A 22,607-nucleotide genomic window follows, 5' to 3' on the forward strand; every position below is an offset into this window, starting at 1 on the left:
ATTGAATGTTTCCCCTGCGGTTGACTTTAATGGCTTCATGTTAGGCACATACATGCACACTTATACATTCATGCACACAACCCCACAAACAAATTCCTCCAAAGTAGAGGCCTTGCACACACACTAGCATGCACATCGTTCACAAAAACACACCTGTGCAAAAGCATAGGTCCAACACGCACAGACATTCATGTGCACCCATACCACAGGGTGCTTAGTGTAACCTCTGCATGCCTCAGGAGGGGAGGTAACCCCCGATTTGTAAAGCAGTGTGTGTGTGCACGTGGAGGCATGCATGTGTGCACTCTAAAAATAAGCCGCTTGGAAACCATGGGCATTTATAATTCATAGGAGCTAAGTATTATGTTCTAGAAAGCATAATGGTTGGACTTGTTTGGGCAATATAAGAATGAGAGGAGATTCGATGGTTGTGTGTGAGGGAGACAACAAGAGACCGGGATGCTGCTGCTCAGTCAGCTCACAATGGACACCTATGAGGAATGTGATCCCAATATGGGCTGAAAAAATAACTTAAATCAACTAATTGTATATATCAGTGTGGATACGTTCATTGTATTTTCAATTTGACTTACTGCCTGTTCATTGACGGGTTAATTAGTGTTTTGTTTATGCATGTGCCGTGTTTTCATGTCACTTTGTCTTTATGTTATACACTGGCAAGAGCCAAAAACCATTCATTCAAATGAATTAGGGAGAGGTTGGTAGAGAGGAGTGCATGATGGGAAGAGAGGGGAGGGGACTGTGCTGTACCTCCACTTTGACTTGAACGTGTGGTTTAAATCTGCATCCACATGTAAAAAAGATCTACTTAGCTGTATGGAGTGTTTCATTTTTTCATCACTCTCAAAGACATGCATAAGTGTGTGATAAGGCACAACAGAATTAAGCCATTTTGAAGCAAAATAAATCTGTAATACAATTTTTCCAACCCATTTCCCTCTCTTTCACCTCCATTTCCCATTATCACTTACTTCTTTTCACTCACTATCTGCATCCATCACTCACTCGCTACAGCTTTTTTCTCTACACATCCTTGCCTGTCTATCACCGTCTTCCTCCTTCACCGTTATTGAATCCACCATGGTCCTCATTTGTTTTCTTCTTCTGTTGCCGTTTCTCTCACTATCCCCGCTTCTCCATTCAGCCTCGGTGAGCCTGCCTTCCCTCTCCCTATCTGTGCACGTCTCTCTGCCTGAGATGAGATTGCTGCCCAGCTTCTCTGCAGGGAAGGCCACCTGACGTGTTATAAGTGGACAGATCAAACAGATCCCCAGTGCTACCGCCAATGCAAATTTCTGCCTGTCTGCCTGCATATCCTGCCTCAGCGTAGGGTCAAAGACAAACACACACACACACACACACACTCACATTAAACAGAAATAACATTTACATTTCTCAGTTGCATACTGGCTTAGAGACAGACAGCCATGCACACAAGCACACACACACACACACTAATGAGGTTCACAGATCTCAGTTCAGCACACTCAGAAGCAGGCACAGACCGACACTGGCTCACACACACAAACACAGTCGCTCACACACGGCCTGCCGGCAGCATTAATTAGCAGAATGTTCTCTGTCCAACTAAATCTAATAAGCAGGCGATGGAGCTGGTTTACATGGTGCAGTGTAATGAGAGAACGCACCTTTGAAAGGCACTAAAACAGCTTTAGAGTATCCCTGACCTGAATATTCATAGGCAGCTGCAGAGCAAAACAAAGTTAAACATCCTAACGTGATACATCAGCTGCCATCTCTGCTTCTTCACAAATAAATCTAGAAAAAATTATTTCTCCGTTTTAAAAACAAAAAAAGAGCATGACTCAGCATCCTCCTTCACAAACTCAAATCTTAAGTCACGCATGGATGGACAGACTAAAACAGAAACAGGAGGAAAATGTTTTCTTTCCACCTCTCTAATCCTCCGAGGACGACTGACGGAGGAAAGCGCTGACTTGCAGTTTGCGATAGAGGTAAACAATCGTAAAACTTTGGCAAGGTGAGAGTGAGTTGATAAATACAGAGCTGCCAATCATCCACATAAACATCACAAAATCCTTGAGCCAGAACAGGATGAATCCTATATATAACAGCCTGATAAGCCTGGTGCGTTGCTAGTGCATTGTTGCACTAGCCTGGTGTGTCAAAGTCAAGCCATAAGCCTTAAGCCTGGGTGGAAACGCGAGTCTTATCGATTTAAACATTTTCCACTCGGCTTCATTTCCTCCCTGACGCGGCGCAGCCTACCTGGATTAATAGGGCTACCTGGTAATCTGTTGCTACACAGATGGCTCGGCAGGATGACAGCACAGTGTGGCACCAAGTGCATACACAGAATATGCCAAATCCCAGTATGCTGAGGGGCTCTTTAGTGTTTTCAGACCAAAAGCTGCATTGTTCCTCCTCTGAACACACCACTACTCTTGTACTGTGGGGATTCACTTGTAACTCTGATGAAACCAAAAGATTAAAGAGGCAGGTCCGCACACACAAAGTCACCTCCTCGCCAGTTTGTTTTGGACTGGATTTCTCTCCGCTAAACTCCTTGGATGACTGGTCAAACCAAAGACATTAGTCACGGAATAAACACAATTATATGTGCAGACAGATGGATAAATGTGGCTACTCATCCAAAACTACTGGGGAAAGGCTGATATTCTGCATGACAATCTCAATGAAGGTGACTTTTTATGCGTAAACTCTGTTTTGGCTTCTTTGACCTTGAGGTTTGGACCAAAAGCAGCACCACTGTTGGACTTCAGGACTAAGTTCAGATGAGGACACTCTTATATTGCACTGGCCAACTGTTCCCACTGAGTTGTGACTTCATTACACAGAGCTATCCAATACCCCCCTCCCACCCCTACCCCAACACACACACTTGCACACACACACACACACACACACACACAAATTATGAAATTACTTCCCAGTTCACCCTAGTTCATCCGCCCTGTCTCTCTCCCCATTCTTTTCCTTAAGTTATATTAATTACACTCCATCAAGGTTACCAGAGTTCAGCCTCATTTTAAGCTTGAGGGCTCACTGCTCGTCTGTGCTAAAGGTGATGCACTCCCCTCTCATTGTCTTCTCACGTTCATTTCATTCTCCAGGATTAATAATTCAGCAGTGATGCGTTTCTTTTAGTTTCTGTGTATTTTTTTTTTATGGGGATGAGGTAGAGGGGGGCAAACGACACAGACTTTTTTTAAATTATACTGTAGGTGAGCTGCACACTTTCACCATGTAAACTAAGGCCCTTCACACTTTTGTCTGCCTGTATAAACTTGATTTGAGACAGACTCTGAAAAAGGGTTTTGGAATCTCATTACTGAAGCACCTAGAAACAACACTAGTTTCACTCAAAACACAGGATCATGCCTGAGACACGTGAAATGCTTGGGTTTTTCCTTTTTATCTTTTTACGTCTGCTAATAAGGTAACAATCTTCCTTTTATCAATTGCTTTAATTACTTTAAACACTAAACACTTTGCTTTCAATTATATTCTGTGTCTCATCTGGTTTTTACACAAAAACAATCAATTACCTTGCTAAAATTACACCATCTCCTCTTGAAGTAATATGTAACTATTGGATACAAGAGGTCTCCCCCTTCTCTGTAAGTCCATTCTTAGCGGACTGTATGTGACCTGGAGGTTTCACGTTTCCACAACACAGTTGGGTAAGTTTCATACTGGCCCATGATTGGCTCCAAACTTATCCTGCTGCTATGTATGCATCTTAAAGTGAGATTTCAGGTGAGCACAGAGAAACTTTCCTCCCTCAGCAGATGAAGGTGGATACAGACTCCGCACATGCATCATTCTGCACAGAGAAGATCCAAACTCATACTCAGGTAAAAATAATAAACAGGGACTTTAAGTAAAAGCACCAATAAGACAATGCAGTTTGTTAAAGGCTTACAGTGAAACTTATACTTATACTTGAGTAAATGTACATTTTTCTTGTTTTTCCAGCACAATGGTCTTTCCATGCAACACCAGGTTGAATATATATATATATATACACACACACACAGATACAAACATCTGCTCCATTATTTCATCATAGCAGTCTTATTTCTGTGACTGTTAATGCAACTGCATTTTGTGTTCTCTGAGGAAACTTAAATTATTGAACAAACAGAAATTGTTGAGTGTGAGCTCATGGGCGGTGCAGTGAGAGCAGTTCTAGTTTCAAGATGCTGGAAATTTCATTAGATTCTATTTCCACTATCAATAATTAAGACAATGCAGCTCAACGTGCGCTTGTTCACGGTGGCAGGGTAGCTGAAGTGCAGCACACACACATTGATCAGTTAGTGTGATTAAAATGCTTTCCGCTTAGACCACACACACACACACGGACACCAGTTTAACATCTGCTGACTGGTTGTGCCTGACAGTGATTGTGGAATAGTGGCATATGGGAATCTTGATAGCCCTCATTTGGAGAAACCGCTGCCAAGAGTATCGCAGTCAAAATCATTTTAAATTCCAGCCTGTGCTTTTTGCGCTGGTCTAATAGACATGGTGTGTGTATGTGTGAACAAAGTTAGGTGTGTGTGTCTGTGTGTATGTGTATGTGAGTGAGTGACACTGATGTGAGCTGAGCCCCCAGCAGCAGGGAGCTGTTGTTTGGTGCTACACTGCTTGAGGGGTTACGGTGACATCTCCCTCCTTGTTACCCTGCCTCCCTCTCTCCCTCTCTCCCTCTATCTCTCTCTCTCTGTCAAAAGCTCAGCAGGGAGCGCCTACAGCTTGGCACGGTTAATTGTCATCAAATCAACTTATCCGGGTCGCTCTCTGACCTTGCGTCCGCATGTCAGTGTGTCTGAGTCAATCTCTGCAGCACCATTGTTGTCCCGTCTTTGACTTTACATCAGAAGGTGAACAAAACGTCATTGTTATGACATGCAAGCTGCCCCAGGCACAATGCTTGTCTAACAAGCCACTCGATCTGGTGCTGCACCTTGGAAATGAGGTAAAGTTAACAATAAAAAAAGTAGGGATACAAAAAAAATACAATACTTCCCTTAACTTTCCTCTGCTGAGGCAACGTTATTAGGGTGGTGAAAGTAAACAAGTTAAATATGAGAATTGACCTTCGTTTAGATGGAGGAGAGCTTATTTTTTTTGCCTTCCATTCTAGGGAAATGTGATCTCTTCCCCTTCTCCCGGGAACATTCAGTTGTACTAAGAGCTGTTTAACTGTGATGCCGGCTCTCTAATCCGGGAGGGAGAGCGCTACTTTATCCCCAGGGATACAATATCATCAGTGGCGGCACAGTGGTGGTGGCTCGAAAGACTGTCCCATAACCCAAAGGTCACATGTGAAATCAGTTTGCCATCCGTGGACGCATCAGTTCTTGACTCTGAAGGCCAAGGTGGAAATATCCACGGGTAAAAGACAAGAGAACTCCTGCACACTGTCCTTTCACCAGTAATAAACTATAAAACGTTTTGGGTCTTTGACCTTCATCTGGTAAAGCTGACGAACAAAGAATATAAATATATAGCCAACACCTCCTCAAATGAAGCCAATCAGGGACCATGAGCTGACCCGCCATCAGTCCCACAGTTTCTAGCCATCAAAAATGGACTTTCCTCAATACATAATGGGCAACAACTACATCAGCTTGTGTACAAACATTGATCAATACGATTCAAGTTAAAAGGCTCATTTAGATCACAGGGATATGAATGAAAAGTCCACAAACTGCACACAAGAAACCCATTTGCTTCATTTCTGTAACTGTAAAGGTAAAGCGAAATATATCACCTGCATCACTACCACAGGAAAACTGATCCTGGTGTTACATGGTATGGCTGTTGAAAAGGAAACTAATCTCTTTATTGCAAGTGACAGAAAATCATTTCCATCTATACCGACTATAGACTCCTTCCAAGCCCTACAAGTTATTGCTCCTGTGACAAGGCAGTTTACTCATTTGTAACTTCAGTGCTCAATATGTCACGTCTACTCAATACCTCTACAGTGACTTGATTAATTACGACAAGACACTTTAGAAAACCGAGCCAGAAACAAATAATGAAGACACTGTCAAATGTGAACACAGTCCCCAATCCAAAAAAATAAAAAAAAATTCTAGTAGTATAATAGCTTTTTGCATTGGTACACGTTACAAGATCCAATGAATTATGGATAAAGTCTTTAGGGTCAAAAATCCATAGCTTTGAATCTCTACTCCCGCATGCCATTGTGCAATTGACTAAACTGAGGGGACCTGTGGGTGTTATACAGTGATCCACTGCAGCCCCTCGAGGATGTGGGGGCAGCCAGTGTAGCCTGCACTGGAAAACTGGATAGACAAAATCAATGTGGAGAGAACAGGGCGTGAAAATCCAGGCATGAACTCTTCACATGTCGTGGCCAGATGCTGTGTGTAATGACTTTGAACAGGACTTAATAATGTTGGTGAGAGAGAAGAGAGTCTACTATTTAGGGAGACGGCCCTTTAAATAGAGGATCGCATATTTGAGTCGCACAAACCACAAGGTCACTGTGTCCTGTTCCAGCATCCATGGGTGAGACTGCCCATTATCTGAGTGTACGTTGCATGGTGTGAATGATCAGATGACAAGATATTCCAGTGCGCCTAAAGTCAGGCATGGATTTAATATCAGTAAGGTTTGGATTTCATTCTGAGATCATTCATTAATCTAAAATTACTTTTAGTTAAATTGCCTTTAAAAGAAAAGACAAACTGCTCCTGTTTTCTAACTTCCCATATAGTACATCTACATTTAATATCAATATATGAAACTGTACAGAAATTGAGGGTGTATCTAAATCTAAATATCTTGGAACAGAGCTTACACACCAACAAGCAAATGCAAACTAAAGCTAAAACACTGGGTGAGTCACAATGGGGAGCAGAATACAAATCATTTCTTTCTTTGATGCTTGTCCTTCATTATCTGGCTCATAGTCAGGCCTCAGTCTTATAGTCAGTGGATCTAATATATAAATGCTGCTATTTTTCCACGTTAGTTATTTCACGTATCATTGTGTTCTGTCTCAGAAGGGAGCAGAGCAGCGGAGTTCACGGAGCATATATAACTACCAAGGAATCAACGGCCTCCCTCATGCTCAAGAGTATGAGTGGAAAAGCAGACCTAATGTATCACATTAGGTTAAGGAGATCTAGATTGCAAAGTTACATTATGGGAGTTTATTGCAACTTTTTGATTTGTTTTGGCAATCACAGCAAAATGCTTGAAATGTGATGTGTTTTCACTGATGGATCTGTTGTATTTGGCTTCGTAGTATTATTTTTATACCTAATAACAGCAAGAAGAGGCTTGCTCTCCCTGTTAATAGAACGGTTTGACGTGGGTTTGATGTTGGACTCCTGCTATGCCTGAAAAGTAAAACATTATTGTACTTTTTGTTGCCTTGCGTCTGATTTGTGACGGTGAGTGAGGAGATAATCTAAGGTCGTGGAGCAAGTTCTAAGCAATTCACGGAATACAACAAAGCCTTACATAGCTGCATTAACAGGAGTAATCTGTCAGAAGCTTTGGGCACCGTGCGGCGTCACTGCAAAAGGTTATCTGGGAGATCATGGTGGGTGATGGAAGGCTCCACAGACAGCAAGCTGTGATGGTGCCATAAATACACTGTTTATCATTAATGTGGAAAAAAAAGTCAGACTTGACAGATGGTGCAGCAAACAAGATACCACGAAGCACAGTGGCTTGATGGGACGTGCTGGAAAATGAATATTTGGTCTCTATGAAAATGGATGCCTACTTGTTAATTTTTAGTCCTAAACATATTTCAGATTTTTTTGGAGTCTCTGGCCAAATGTGCTCCTGATCAGACAGTTGCACCCACTGAGTTGGGATTTTGTGAGTCAAAAGAGTTTGCTTTTATTTCAGAATTTTGTCTGGATGATCTTGAACATGACATGTTGTTAAAATGTGGTACAGCAATCCTGGACAGACCAGGACATCTGTTGGACTAATTCAGAATATATCGGAGCCTTGCATTAAGCTGCTCATTTAGACATATAGGATGCATAAAGAACCATTGCCAGATGTCTTTGGGACACATTCAGACAACAGTCATACAACGCTGCAATGTTTGCTGGGTAAGATGCTGTGCCTGATTGATTTAAGAGATGAATAATGAAGCTGTGAATACCCATAAAATGCATTTTTCAATCAATACACTATAGAGATCCAAACTATATAAAGCTTATCCAGTTTTCTGTGACTGGACTGACTGAACATAGACTGTCAAAACGGCATGACATATACTGTATACAAAAGCAATTACACCGTCACTGGGCTACACTGCAAGTGCTCCTGCAGATGCTGAAACAAATTAGATTAAAGAACACTGTAAAAGCTTGACAGACTCCAGTTCCCGTCGCCCCGGTCTCATCACTGCACTGCAACACTAAATTACTTTTGCCAAATTGTCGAGGAATCAGCAATCCGTACATCCGTCTGCCCAGGAGGAAGAGAAAATAGAAAAACAATATGAGCCCTGCTGTGTCTCAGCTGGACAGAAGACAATTCAGAAGCCTCAGAGAAATGTCAGAGTTGGACTATCGTGGTCCAGTGCCTTGATAATCTGCAGATGTCAGGTTTTGTTGGGAGAACGACCAGCTATGATGAAACAGGCCAGTGGCCGTAGGCTGTCCCCTCGGACTCTAAGGGCTTGCTGATTCAATCTCCATCAAAGTGACTTTGCAGGCATTGCAGAGTGCTGATCCCTGCCGCCTGGCATTTGATGGTGGGCTTCTAAAAATGGGCAAACTCATAAGCGTAGGCCCTCACCTAATTCAGCTGGTACAAATAATGTTTCAAATGCGGAACCACTGCCTGCTACTGGGCCTGGGCGTGAAGATGCTGTAGTAACGGCAAGATAGAGTATACTGTAAATGACCGTCGACATAAAGGCCCAGCAGAGGATGTACTTCTAGCTCATAAAGTTCAATCTGCCTCAGGAGCTGCTGATCCAGTTCTACACCGCAATCATCCTGTCTGTTCCCTGCACATCCATCACTGTCTGGTTTGGTTTGGCCACCAAATGGGACAGGAACAGACTACAACGGACAGTCAGGACTGTGGAAAAAAATCATTAGCGCAAACCCGCCGTCTTTTCAGGACTTATACGCGTCCAGAGTCAGGAAACGCACAGGACAACCTCTTACAACTTCTCCACCATAGTTGGCGCTACAGAGCACAGCCACAAGAACAGTTCCTTTCCAGAGGCCTTACGGACACGCAAATCAGTCAGAAAGTGTCCACAACCCTGTAACACTAAATCATCCACTTACCTACAAATGTTTACAGGTTAAAAATCGCCCTGTATTTAACATATACATATGCTAAACAACAGCCACATGAATGAAAACAAGGTCAGCATGTGATCTGATGAATGAAAGAGTCTGACAGGGAAAAAAATGAATGGCTGTTCATTCACAGATGTGCTCATATCCAATCTGTGAATGAGAGGAAAGCTGGGATCACGGTCTGAAATCACACACTGGCAAACATGAGTGGTTGGCTGTGGGGGGGAGGGGGACTCAGTCTTTCCCAATAAACCTTTTAAACGCACTTGCATGAGACACATTCAAAAATTCTATATAATCTGGGAAAATAATCTTCCTCCCTCATATCCAGCTCATCTAATGAATGGTTTCTCCCGAGCACGGAGCTGTCTGGTCTACAGCTGTGGAGGGTGGGTGAGGGTGAGTGTCAGCCCCTCAATAAGACAAGAATGGGGAGGGGGAGCTGCACAGCAAAGTGTTTGAACTGGAGCTGGTTGGGGGAGGGGGCTGTCAGACTGTTTACTGTCTGTTTGTGGTAATACCATCACATAATGGCAGCGTGTGTGGGCTTAATCCATAGACCCAACATCAGTGACCTATATTTATTCATTGGCACGGTGCCTGCAAACTATGACGGTGAAATAGATTTTATAAGTACAAGCTGAGGTTAAACTGGTATGTGTGGTTGATATTGGCAATCATAAAATACTGTATAACAGACACTTATATGGCTGCTGCTGATATGAGCAGTCTGAACAATGTGTGATCATTTTAAATGATGCCCCTGCCTGAATAAGTTATTAGACATCAATGTAAAATCCACAATTTCAATCTAAAACATCAGTATCTCTGATATCTTATATGATTTTTGTTGGCGGGTATCTTTGTTCTGAAAACAGAGTTGTAGTTAATTTAACTTGTCAGGGCCTTGTAGGATAATGTCATGTCATGTCTGTGAATGACCCAACAGGAAGCAATGGGAAAGGGAGTGGCCTCTGAAGGAATGGGTTATTGATCCAAAAGACCTTGTTAAAGGAAAAAAAAATATCCGTCTGAGGACATTTTATTTTCTGATTAAGGTCACTGTAGATGCAGTGTTTCTTTGATGATTGTTCTTCTCCCTTGCACATTTTACAGCATTCTGCATAATGGTGTGTGAAATCCTGTTGTTCCCATACTGGGTGGGTATGTCTAGGACTATGTGAAGTCAGTCTGGCACCACACCAGCATCACCAAGTCCAATTCCTCTGCATTAGTTCTACTTGGCAAATGAACCGACTCAGATTCTACTTTTGATGGGATTTTCAGGATTGTGTGACTGGGTCCCAGTAGGATCTGTGTTTTCCAGCTTGGAGCCCTATAGGCAGACATGCCAGGATGAATTTGAGAGTTGAAATGATATATCATGGCTCTTTCAACGGTTGCCAGGACAACACTATGCTGTACGGCACACAGAGACTCTTTTATAGGGATGGGAGAGTGAGGGTGTGACAGACAGGAAGAAATTCATCTGAAGAGGTCAAAAATGTATATAAGAGAAGTATGTTAAAACATGACTACTTTTAAATCCCTCCACTTTGTCTAGTTTAACACACTCAGGTTTATAATGACAACAACCAAGGCGAGTAACTACAAATCTGCTTTTCTTGTAGATGACCAATCTGTAATTCTCGTGGCTGCCGGCAGCCCGGAGAAGCCATTGAAGAGGCTCATTATAAATGAGATCCACTGTGAGGCATGAACATAGAGGAAATCGAAGCCTTTGTTACAACACAAATCTGTCCGTGTCACTTTAGATTGAGAGTGGGGGGTTTGCTCATTACACTGCTTTCTCACAGGCTCATGAGAACTGATGAGAGCCGACTGCACAGCCACATTCAAAGTCACACACCATTTTCCAAGCAGCTCCTTTATTCGTTTGATCCTTATGGGTTTAGTCTACGCTGGGCAGTGCTGACAACTGACACAATTTTTACTCAAGCTAATTTAGAGTAATTCTACGTATCTGCATAGTCTTAAGAAGAAACACCCCCCCTACCAACACCCGCAGAGGGCGTTGGAAGACACAAGTAGGGCCATCCATAATTGAAGCAGCTCTGAAGCTGCTGGACTGGATTCAAGCGGGCGTTCCCGCAATGGAAGAAGCCATCTGATATGCAGCTGCACCTGATTTCTCTCCCCGACACCTTCAGTTACTCTCTCTTGCCTGCTCACTCACGTCATGCTTCACAGTCACACAAAATGTCAAACTTAGTTTAGGATGAAGGCTCCTTCCTACATCCCCACCAACTCCTGCTGTCTCATCTATTTGCCTAATTTTGCCTTTGTGTTACTCCCTCTCTCTCTCCCGCCACATCAGCCCGTCCACTATCTTCCTTCTTGCACACGTCTTTTACAGACACAAGCTGTCCACTGCATGCGCTCAGACACAGCTGAGCCTGAAAGAAGCCGAGCAAGAGCTTATCTTGTTTGCACAGCAACGGATGTACTAGAATTGGTTTAACAGAGAATGGTCTCCATTCGAGAGTCACACCATCGGACTCATGCTGCTTCAGGCAAATAACCCGAGCCATATCATCATCAGTCATCATGTCTGACTTCCTCCGAGGCTGCACAGCCTCATTCACTAGTCACTTGTGATTCTTAAGGAGTGCTTCATGAAACGTGGAGGAGTTACATCAACGGCATCTACACTGCAAGAATAATGTCCATCATAATGACGGCTTACAAAGGGTTCAAGTGTGAAAATACAGTCATGTGTTTGGAAGTGTTGCATCTTATACTTAAAATTCAGTGCTTGAATTTAAACTCCTTCCAGGGTGGAAATAATTCATGTGGTTTCGATGGAGTTTCCACTTGTTTCATTGTGAGTCATCAGCAAGGGGAACTACTTTTTATTGTCTTCTATTATCGTACACTGAATCTTTGTGGTTGGAGAAAAGAAGCAATCATTATTAGCCAAAACTACCAATTCAATAATTAGCAGACAAAGCAATCAAAATTGCAGCCTTTTCAAGCAAATCCATAGCAGGGTCTGATAGTGATGAGGAGTTTAAAGTGTAACATCTCAGTGCCCAGAATGAGGTATTACCATAGTTCTCATTTTTTCATTTTGAAGGTGAGGAAAAAAGCCTTAATGTCTGTGAGCATCACTGAAGCACAACTATTTATTATCTATTTATAGGCTGACATTTTCAGTCTCATTTGCTATTTGCAAGTGAGAGCTTTTACCATATACTGAGCTTATGGATTTCTTGGTACACCAAGGACCCTGAGAGTCAGCTCTTTAAAATGGAAAACAAGACATCATTCTTATTATCATTCTATTTGAACTGAATGGAGAATAAAACTGTTGCTGAGTAAATATGTGCCGTGTTGGTTGGAACACTTTATTTTTACTCAGTGATTTCTGAAGCGGTCATTAAGCAAGGAGGATTAAATGCTTAACTTAGGAAATCTATCTGCAGTGCTGAATGCATTTATTAAAAAGTGCAACGTGTGAAAATTAGTCATTTGCTCCAAAGTAACAAGGGGCACCATTTCACCTCATCATCCCACCCTCCTCCTCCTCCCCTAATAAACCTTACAATGTCCTCAAAATGTAGTCAATTGCTTCACATCATTTAAGGTTCACTTGTCATTTTACAACACCGACATGAACCAACACAATGAAATGAAAGTTGCAGTGTCTTCATGCTACACAGAACATACTTTATATACAGGAAATAATTCTGGAGGATTTTTTGGATTCACATGTGGGAGAATGATTACAGCAGCAACAGGATGGTGATGATAGTATGTTCTTCATCTTCACAATATACGCTTGATATCTGGGAAATATTGTCCATCAACTTTGACTGTGAGCTCCAATCTTCATTGATGTAAATACTGAGTCCATCTCCGTCGGCCTCCTCACCAGAGTCTTCCGCTCCGTCTGCTCAAAGCGTGGTCTAAGCAATAGCTTGATCCAGGCCGGTGAGATGAAGCCTGGTCTCAGTAAAAATGTATTTAAGGCATAAACAGTCTCTGATTTCTTGTTACAGATCTAGAATAGAGTTTAAAATCCTTCTCCTCACCTACAAGGCTCTTAAGGGTCAGGCCCCATCATATCTTAAAGAGCTCATAGTACCGTACTACCCCACTAGAGCACTGTGCTCCCAGACTGCTGGTCTACTGGTGGTTCCTAAAGTCCTCTAAAGTAGTGATGGAGCCAGAGCCTTCAGCTATCAGCCTCTAACTTGCTATCTTCCCCGGAGCCTTTCTGTGCTTTTCTCATCTCTCAGGTTCCTGTGGATCCTGGTCCTGGTCCTGCTGATGTGGTTCTCTGCTTCATGAATCACTGCTGCAGATCGTCGGCCACTCGTCATGTTTTTCAATAATATCATACTGCTAATCTTTTAGTCACACTCCTATTGTTAGTGCTGTAGTTGCTGTTAGTACGTTGGTTGCTGTTTGTGGTCTCTCTCTCTGGTTAGCATGCCAACTTCTCTGCAACACAGTGCATAGACGTCCTTGACTGTAGACTAAAAAGCATTTACTTCAGCATTAGCTGTAGCTACTAACTACTGTGCACCATTCAATTTAAAGATAGGAGTAAAGAAGAAACAGGTGGTCTGAAAAATAAGGGGTTGACCAGCTTTTGCTTTATTATTTGCATTCGTTTAAGATGAGAAGAGATCATCTCGTCTCGCAAATCCAATTTCTCACTGCTTTATTGTCTAATTACACTGTGAAGCATTAGCATTTAAATAGGCCACGTGGCTATCCTTTAGAAAAGCCTGCCAGAAGAAAACAAATCCAAATCACCATTCTTGGCGACACTCCAGCTTTTACTGTAAGGCCACATCATGGAGTGACTTTGTCACAGGCTGATTAAATAGAAAATGATTTAGGTATTTTCCCTTTGCTTGAACAAACTATGGTCCATTTGAAAGTGCCACAGTATTTTCTTTGGCTCTAACCTGCTGTGTTTGTGGATGGGAGGATGCATCATAAAGACAGCGGCCTCTCCTTATTGAGGGGTCTTAAAATGAGTGTTCTTTGAAACGGTTTTACAGCTGTATTTTGCTATTTGAAACATCACTGAAAGGAAAAAAAAAAAAAAAGTGAGTGGAGTGAAATTGACAGAGAAAAATACGAGTTGTGTTTTTTGTTTTTTTTTCCAGGAGGAGCCAACACCAGCAAAGTACTCTGTGTTTAGTACATGTTTTCAATGACATGGTACAAGTGGAATCGTTGTTGCATTACACAAGCCAGCAAAGCTAAGTAGCACTGTGAAAAATTATAACAAGAATATCATGTTAAGGATTATATATCTGCAAAGTGATTCAGTCTAAATCTGTTTGTGTGTTTGTCCTTGAAATAATTACTGGCCACTTTGTTTGCTTATGCTTACAATTTATCCAGCATGCATTTGCTTTAATGTGATTCTAGTTGTGTGAAATTTCTCTGTTATCATCTGCGTTAAACACACTAAAAAGAACACATACAGTGTGCACACACACACACACACACACCAGTCTGCATAGACTACATTATGCATAATGACTGCTGCAGTATCCTCGTGTTCTCTTACACAGGCACAGGTTTGTTAGTTGCACAGGTTACGAATGGAAACAAAGACTAAAATGCATAAATATGTGGGATGATGACAGCAAAGTGCACAGCAGAGTAGCTCCAACGCATCACTCTGTCTTTTCAGCAGCTGACTGAGTGGAGAAGTAGCACTGATCGGAGAATCGCTCACCGTTTAACATTAAAAACGTAACTCACATTACTCACAGCACTAAGCTATGCAGGTGAAAAATTACCTACAAGATCTCAATATCACATTTACAGGAATCTTGGTACATTTATATTGTTGGGAAATTCTATCTGTCAACGTAGTAGTCATGTTTAATTCAAATCTGAGAATAACGGGCCTGTCTTAACTGTCAAGAATTGCTCTTGAAGCAGACGCAGGAAACAGCTCAACATCTAAATGTCAAGCACGCGGGTTTGGAATAAACTTTTGCCACTTTAATGACATCTACCTCTCTCATGGAGGTCAACAAGATATGTGCACTGGAAAGTAAAAAGGACCAATGCCTCTGCAAAGGCACAAATCATAAAGTATTAAGAATGTGCCAGAGATTGTGCTGACGAACAGAATCTCCTTCACGGACTGTAAAGGACAGCAAGGCGATGTGTTTATGCAGACCCCGGGTCACAGGATTAAAAAGAGGAAGATTGTCTCACAGCCCAAGCCCATGAAACCCCAGCGGTCCACCACGAGGAGAGCAATCAGCTACCGCAATGACATTTCCCCTGGAATTCCAATACAGGAGACAACAGAGATAGGAGCTGACAAGTATGTGTGCTGCAGAGAGAGAGGGGCAGAAGTACCTCATCGAAGACTAAACTATTTCTTAAATGGCTGCAAACTGATGTCTTTTATTTGTAATGTCATGATCTTTCACTTTCCTGGATTAGCCTTAGATTAGGAGTCTATTTCTCCCACCACAGCTGTCTGCCTCTTCACAGTGTAACTCACATTTTGATCACATCAACGTAACACAGCTGAAGATTATACATAGTTGCATAGTAGAAGTTTGATAGACAATAACAGGCAAGGATTTTACTTCTGTCACTGGGTTGCATGATTTCAAACTAGAGGAACATGAAATGATGTCAAACGATGATCTACAGTCTGATTAACTATACAGCCAGACTTCTTTCATAAAAAAAAGGAGATATTAAGAGCAGTCTGCCTTGTTGAAACAGGTGTATGACCTTCCCTGGAGAATCTCTGAGTCAGGTGAGAGGAAAACACTGAGGTAATTAGAGGCACAGCATACAAAATGGTAATGAGGCCTTTTCCCCTGCTGCAGGGTCCGACAGTCAGAAGCCCTCCAGCTCTTTTTATTCAAGTCTCCTGTGGGCCTGCCAGTGGAGGGAGGCCGCCATTGATTTCCCCTCTCCAATGCACCGGTTTTGAAGATCAATGCAACATGAAGGTATTTGTGTCCTCATTAAAGCTGTTTGCTCAGCGGATCGATGTAGACTGAACCCACAGTTTGGTTTGGCTGACAACACGCCAGCCTAGAGAGGCATCAGACCTGTTATGGCCGTTTAAAGTATTTCTAATCCTTTACCTTGCTAATAGCACACTATTCTCCAAAATAACTGTCCTCCATGCAAAGCTTCACTCAACTAAAAGTGACAAAATATTTGCAGAAAAATGTGCTCAAAATAGCAAAATTACATTTCTCACCCTGACGCATGGCTGTGTTAAGGCTGCTGTCTGCTAACATGTCCTATAGCTTTAAAAACATTTTTGTTTGGACAATTAGCTCAACAAATATTCCCAGAAGGTTTCTCCATAACGTTATCTAGTGGTTATGCAATACTGGTCACTAATGGGAGTGCTCATTAATGGCTCCTGCGTGCCGATTTCTAAACACACCAAACATCTAAAGATTGTTCCTAGAAGGTGCTTGTAATTCTGTCACAATGTTGGGCAACTTTACAAATTTGTTGTAGAACCACATTTTTATCAAACTAGAAAGTTGAGATATGTTAAAGGAACTTCGCTAGTGAGACTTTGTAAGAATATTCAAATATCTCAAATAAACACATTGCTTGAACATTTCTGCAATCAATTGCAGGATAAAAGTATAAAGTTGTGCAAAAAAAGTTGGCAGCAGTAAATGTTCTTAATAAACAAATCATTTCCACCTCTGGATTTGGCAAACAAAAGAAGACACGCTGCGGCTCCAATCACGGGGGCAGGATCTCATATCTAGCCGTGGATCGCACAGGGAAACTGTAGCAGTCATGATACTGACTGAGCTTCTTATTGCTTCTCTTTCAAAGACTAGTCAAAGTTCAGTCTAGACAATATACAACAAGGCTATGGGTGTCACAGGCTAAAGCCCACATAAAATAAGCTGACATCTCCACTCCGCCTTTTCCCTCAGGCATCTTTCTGTAACTTTATCTCCCTCTTTCAACCTTTGACCCCACACATCTGTCTCCAAGGATACCATCATTTCTTGCTGTTCTGTAAACCCCCTTCAACCTAACCCCCGTCATCTCTTTCCCACTGGGTTCTCTTATACCTGCACGAGTATGAATTACACAAAAGCACACACTCAAGTACCGTTTTAAGTCAACATCATCATCATCATCATCACTGATCCAGAGCTGCTATCACATCAAATGTCAAAATAAATCCCCTGAACAGCGTCTTGTTTCAATATTCATGAGAAATCAGCCGTTGGTAAGCAAAGCTAAATTTTAACTCTCTCTCTGGATCAGGAGCCTTATGTTTCTCCCAGTTTTAAACTGTGATCCTTCACTCACAGATCCTCAGCGGACATTTATCAGATGCTCTGATGCTTTTGAACTCAAAGATGCAGCCGCTTTGGTTACTCTACCTAGAAGTGATGGCTTATTTCCACTGGGGCCCTCCAACATAGAAACACAAACACCAGACAAGCACACGTGTGATCTGCACATACTTATAAAACCATTAATCCTTATTTGTGTCATAGAGAAACCTCACTGGTCCTTCAGCGTTATGCAAAGAGGCTTAATCATCTGAATACATATGTCATTGTTAGAGGTCACCACATAAACTCTCCATGAACTATGCATGGTTGATGCAACTGGTTTAAACTTTCACTCTGCAGCTCGCTTTGTAACTCATCAGAACAATACCAGCTGTCATGGCAAGTCATGATCTGCATGCAGTATTCATAGGCAGCGTATGCACACCAGCAGATTATGTGAACTCTGGGAAATCTAGACAGGTACAGTGTCACAGAAATGTGTCAGATCAGTGAGCACCGACAAGATGTTACAATACAAAAGTTAAGTTGGCCGAATAATGCAGAGTGACATCTGTCTACACTATCTGTACAGCAGCTATGACATTTTTTGGAGATGGTGAGAGCAGAAACAGAGGAACCACACGCGTCACTATCATCACATTAGTCTTTGGGGAAGTGAGCTACATCCTTCCCAGGGTGCCCTACCCAGCGCAGGCTAATGAACATCTTTCCCAGCCACCCAGCACCTGCATTATTTCAAAACCGGACTTCACAGCAAAGGAAACCTTCACAGCGCCTCTTCCCCCCTCAGGGTTCTAAATGGGTGCACTCAGTGATTTGCTGCTGCAAAATGCTCCAGATAGAGGCGACTCAGAACTAAAAATTACCCACCGTGCACCTAGAGTGGGATAGACATTGTAGAAGTCACCTTTCACACATTTATCCTGCATTTGTGTGTCTCGCATTACTACTGCAGGTGTGTCTGTCGTGTGCAGAAAACAGCAAAAAAAATCACATCGAAGCACTGTAACACAAATCTTGAGTGTTTCCCGGAAAAAGAGACCAAAGCAAAGATTACTTTTAGAGGGAGAATATAAGAGCTTCAGTACTTCAGCCAGAGTGCATTTTAGAGTGAGACTACAGCAACAGCATCATGTCGTGTGCTCCACATGCAACCTGAGCCCACATAGACAGCCCACAGCACTCACCATCCTTGCGGTGGTAGGTGATCTGCACCTTGCGCTCCTCAGAGCCCAGCAGCGCCTGGGCCACCTGGGCCACCGAGTGCCGGCTGGTGAACTGGCCGTGCAGGAAGTCACAGGTGCACGGCTTCTGCATGACGTCCGGCCTGGAGAAGCCCGTCATTTCGCAGAAGCCGTCATTACAGTAGATAATCGCGCAGTTCTGCACCCGGGCATTGGCTATGATGAATTTCTTATCTGTGAGGAGGTAAATGGGAAAAGGGAGAATGTTATTTTGTTCACAGGCTGCATATCAGCTAAACAGGACCAATTTACAGTTGTGAATCACTTGTTTTTAAACGTGTGGCTTTATCAGTTAAGACATTAAACAGAAGAACAGGAATAAAACATACAACACAAAAATAAATATCTAGGTGGCTAGAGATGATCCTCTACTATATCCCTTAATATGGGTGCTCTACCGTTTCAGTGAATAAAAAAAATCAACTTCATAAGCAAACAGGAATGCTTTCTACTTGTTTATTCTAATCATGTGATGGGGGTATTTCATTTAAAATCTAAGAATTTGAGCAAAGCCACTTTTCCCACATTGGCAGCAATAAAACCAGATTCATGGCATAAAACGGAGGATTTGCTTTATTCTATCGGCCTCCAGCATGAGGTGCAGCAACACAGCACTGCAAATTATCTACGAAACACACACCTGGAGGATTTCATAGGGGCAAAGACGGCATTTTTGGGATATGATCTCAAAGTAATCAAATCCTTTAATCCTCATATGCAGCTTTTTACACTACAATTTCCAGTGGAGCAGGAGAGCTCAGCACTACAGGACTGGAAAACAAACCGGGTGCTTGATAAGGTAGCAGGATAATTAACTTATAGTGACTTTTAATGGACCTCTGATCTATATCTTTATCAAAATCACTGTAAAATACAATTAGTACATGGCAGCCTATCTGCATCACAAGCCTTGTAGTTATAAAAGAAGGCCTATTGGGCGATTTCCTAACGACTAGATAATTGTTCTCAGGATGCAGCAGGACAGACACAAAAGGCAGGCAGCACAACATAACGCACCCACACAGCACTGGACACCAGGGAGAGATACTCACTTTGTCCCTCGAATTTCCGAATAATTACTCCCAAAAATGTGTTTTGTGGCGCAACATGACCCCTCCGGACAGGCATGGTTCCCCTCCAAAATAAATGATGATAAAAAATCTTTGGCTGTCCAAGTAAGAGCAAGCCGGTCCCCCAAAACGCCTTCAAGTTCTAGCGGCTGACAACCAAAGCCAGAGGGGCTCCCCGTTTTCTTTGTCACCAGTCAGTCATCCTCGTTGGAAAAATCTCCCCCCTCTGCTTTTTGTTTCCCGACCCCCCTTGTTTCCCTTATTTCAACTCCGACGCGTCCCCGCTTGAGCGCATCGCAGAGGCTTCCCTGCGCTCCTCGCCGATGTGAAGCTGAAAAGAAAGGAGTCGGCAAACCGCAGTTTAACCAACATCTCACCGCCGCTCCTCGAAAGCGCTGCGCGGTGCGCGTCTGTGTCTGCGCGTCAGCGGACGTGCGCGTGTGTGCGCGCGGGGGTCTATTGTTGTGAAGGGAAGACTGATGGTCTCCGAGGCCAATGGCTGCGAGGCTGACTGACAGGAGAGGCGCTACACCGACACTGGAGGGGAAAAACCCACATGGACGCGTAGACAAAGCGGCAGACAGAGAGATAGTAGAAGCAGGTCTGGTAAGGCACAAGTGTAACGCGTTACAGCGATACTACCCTCTGCTTTGTGCCATGAGCGGGCTCCTATTCTAAAGTTAGCAGCAGAACCACTCTAACTACCTCCTGGCTCATTGTATCAGAAGCAAACCGAGTTATCTTCCTCCATTTCCGACCTTACGTGTCAACGGGTAAAATTCAGGTGGCTCAGTAAGTGCCAGCCAGTAACGCCGAAGACTTACTTTGATTTTGTGGCGCAGAGCAGCAGTTTTATTTAGCAAAACAAGGCAAGAAAGCGCAACGCCCGGTGCGGAAACATTACTTTTGGCTCACCTGTGACTTTCCTCCGAGTCACGAGCCTCGTTGTGCAGCGCGGGGTGACGTCAGAGCGCAGGTGTTTCGCCTGTCTCTGTCTCATTAGCACGGCCGGGCACGGCCCCGCTCAGTCTCTCACCTGCACGCTGTTTGCATTAAACGTGGCCGGGCTCCGGCGTCGCTGCTTCGGACTACCAGAGGCCCGCAGCCGCAGGCGCTGGCCATGGTGCTGCCGAGGATCTCCACCTCACCCCCCCACATCGGCGCAACTTAGACATTTTGTAAACAGCGTGAGGAATCCTGGAGGAGGATCTGATTGATGGACACTAAACTGAGTTATTATTTACAACGCAGCCTCACAATAAGCTGCTTCTGTGTGCGTGGAACATGTTGCATGACAACACAGAGTACATCGTTTGATTGTTATTTCAGATGCATTGAGCTGTAAGCAGCATTTTAATGTTGCATCTGGTCATTGTAACTACCTTATACCATTTAGTTTATCCTATAAACATGCATCATATTTTGTGTGCAGAGAGGACAGGGTAACTGCAGCTGTTAGATAAATGTGGAGAAATAAAAAGTACAGTGGAAGAACAGTGGAATTGAGTACAATACTTGAATATATGCACTATACCACTACTGGGTATTCCCATTCTCAGTAAACTAGCCAATTTAGGTGTGAAATCCTTATTTTGTATAAATACAGTCTTGTATGTGTTAAAAATGTTGCAGGTGATCTGGACTAGAGGTTTAAACGTTTTAGTGCCCCCCCCCTCTCTCAATTTGTTCCTCTCGTTCTACTTTCCTCCTCTGATTCCATTTATTTCCCTCCCCGCATGTCTTTCAGTGTCTCGCTCTTAGACATGCGCAGGCAAACAAACACACCCAGAGTCAAGTGAAACATCTGTCCAGCTCTCCCTCCATCTGCTCCATTGAGAAAACGACTCAATACAGACAAACATGATGTGGTTGGAGAAAAGGTGGCATATGCTGCTTTTACAACCCTTTGTTTTAACAGTGACTACAGTGGATTCCACTTGAAGGCAGCCTTTGTTTAACACTTTTCTCCTTGTCATGCACCAGCAGCTTTCTTTGGCTACAGCATGTGTTATTTTTTCCCTGCGGCTTGTGACCTTCCTATTGCAAAGATTCTATTGGCTGCTTTTGCATATTTATCAGCACAAATCTGCATTTTGTTGCCCACATCCAATTTCTCACCACAGTTAACGCTGTAATGATATTTGAATCCATAAAAACAAGATAATCCACAACACAAATCTCTTTTTTTTCTCCCTCTCTTTCATTTCCCCCTCTCCTCCCTCTCTCTTTCTCTGTCACGCAGCGAGCACGACTCACCGACTCACAGCGGTGAAACAGCAAAGGGTAGGCCTGCCCTTGAGTCATATTCATATTAAAGGGAGTGACAACATTAATTAATTGTATTTTAGCTCATAATATGCTCACTGAATGGACAGCTGGTACTGACGAATGCCATTTTTACACAGAGGAGAACATAATCCTTAAGGAGTGAGTAACTCCTGCACACACACATCAAAATCAGTGTCAAAAAAGTAGTTCAGTGCAGTACAAATGCAGGATTTCCTGGGACGCAGTATGTACTGAGACACATTATCAGGACATATTTAGTATTACAGTCCAAATTCAAAAGCAGCAAAAGAGTTTTTAAAAAAAAAGCCTGATTCAAATGTAATGAAAAGATTGGTGTGG

General features: G+C 42.9%; 1 protein-coding gene across 1 annotated transcript in view; it reads right to left on the bottom strand.

Annotated features, from left to right (window-relative positions):
- The window catches only part of kcnh7 (potassium channel, voltage gated eag related subfamily H, member 7), a 58,239-nt gene extending 38,202 nt beyond the window's left edge, over nt 1-20,037 (bottom strand). The window contains exons 1-2 of the mRNA XM_070855582.1: nt 19,962-20,037; nt 18,853-19,083 (exon numbers count right to left, since the gene is read on the bottom strand). Coding sequence (XP_070711683.1) covers nt 18,853-19,083; nt 19,962-20,037 — 307 coding nt within the window. The remainder of the gene's footprint in view (nt 1-18,852; nt 19,084-19,961) is intronic.
- Nucleotides 20,038-22,607: the final 2,570 nt, after the last annotated feature.

The sequence above is a fragment of the Pempheris klunzingeri genome, chromosome 24, assembly GCF_042242105.1.
Source record: "Pempheris klunzingeri isolate RE-2024b chromosome 24, fPemKlu1.hap1, whole genome shotgun sequence".
Classification (NCBI taxonomy): Eukaryota; Metazoa; Chordata; class Actinopteri; order Acropomatiformes; family Pempheridae; genus Pempheris; species Pempheris klunzingeri.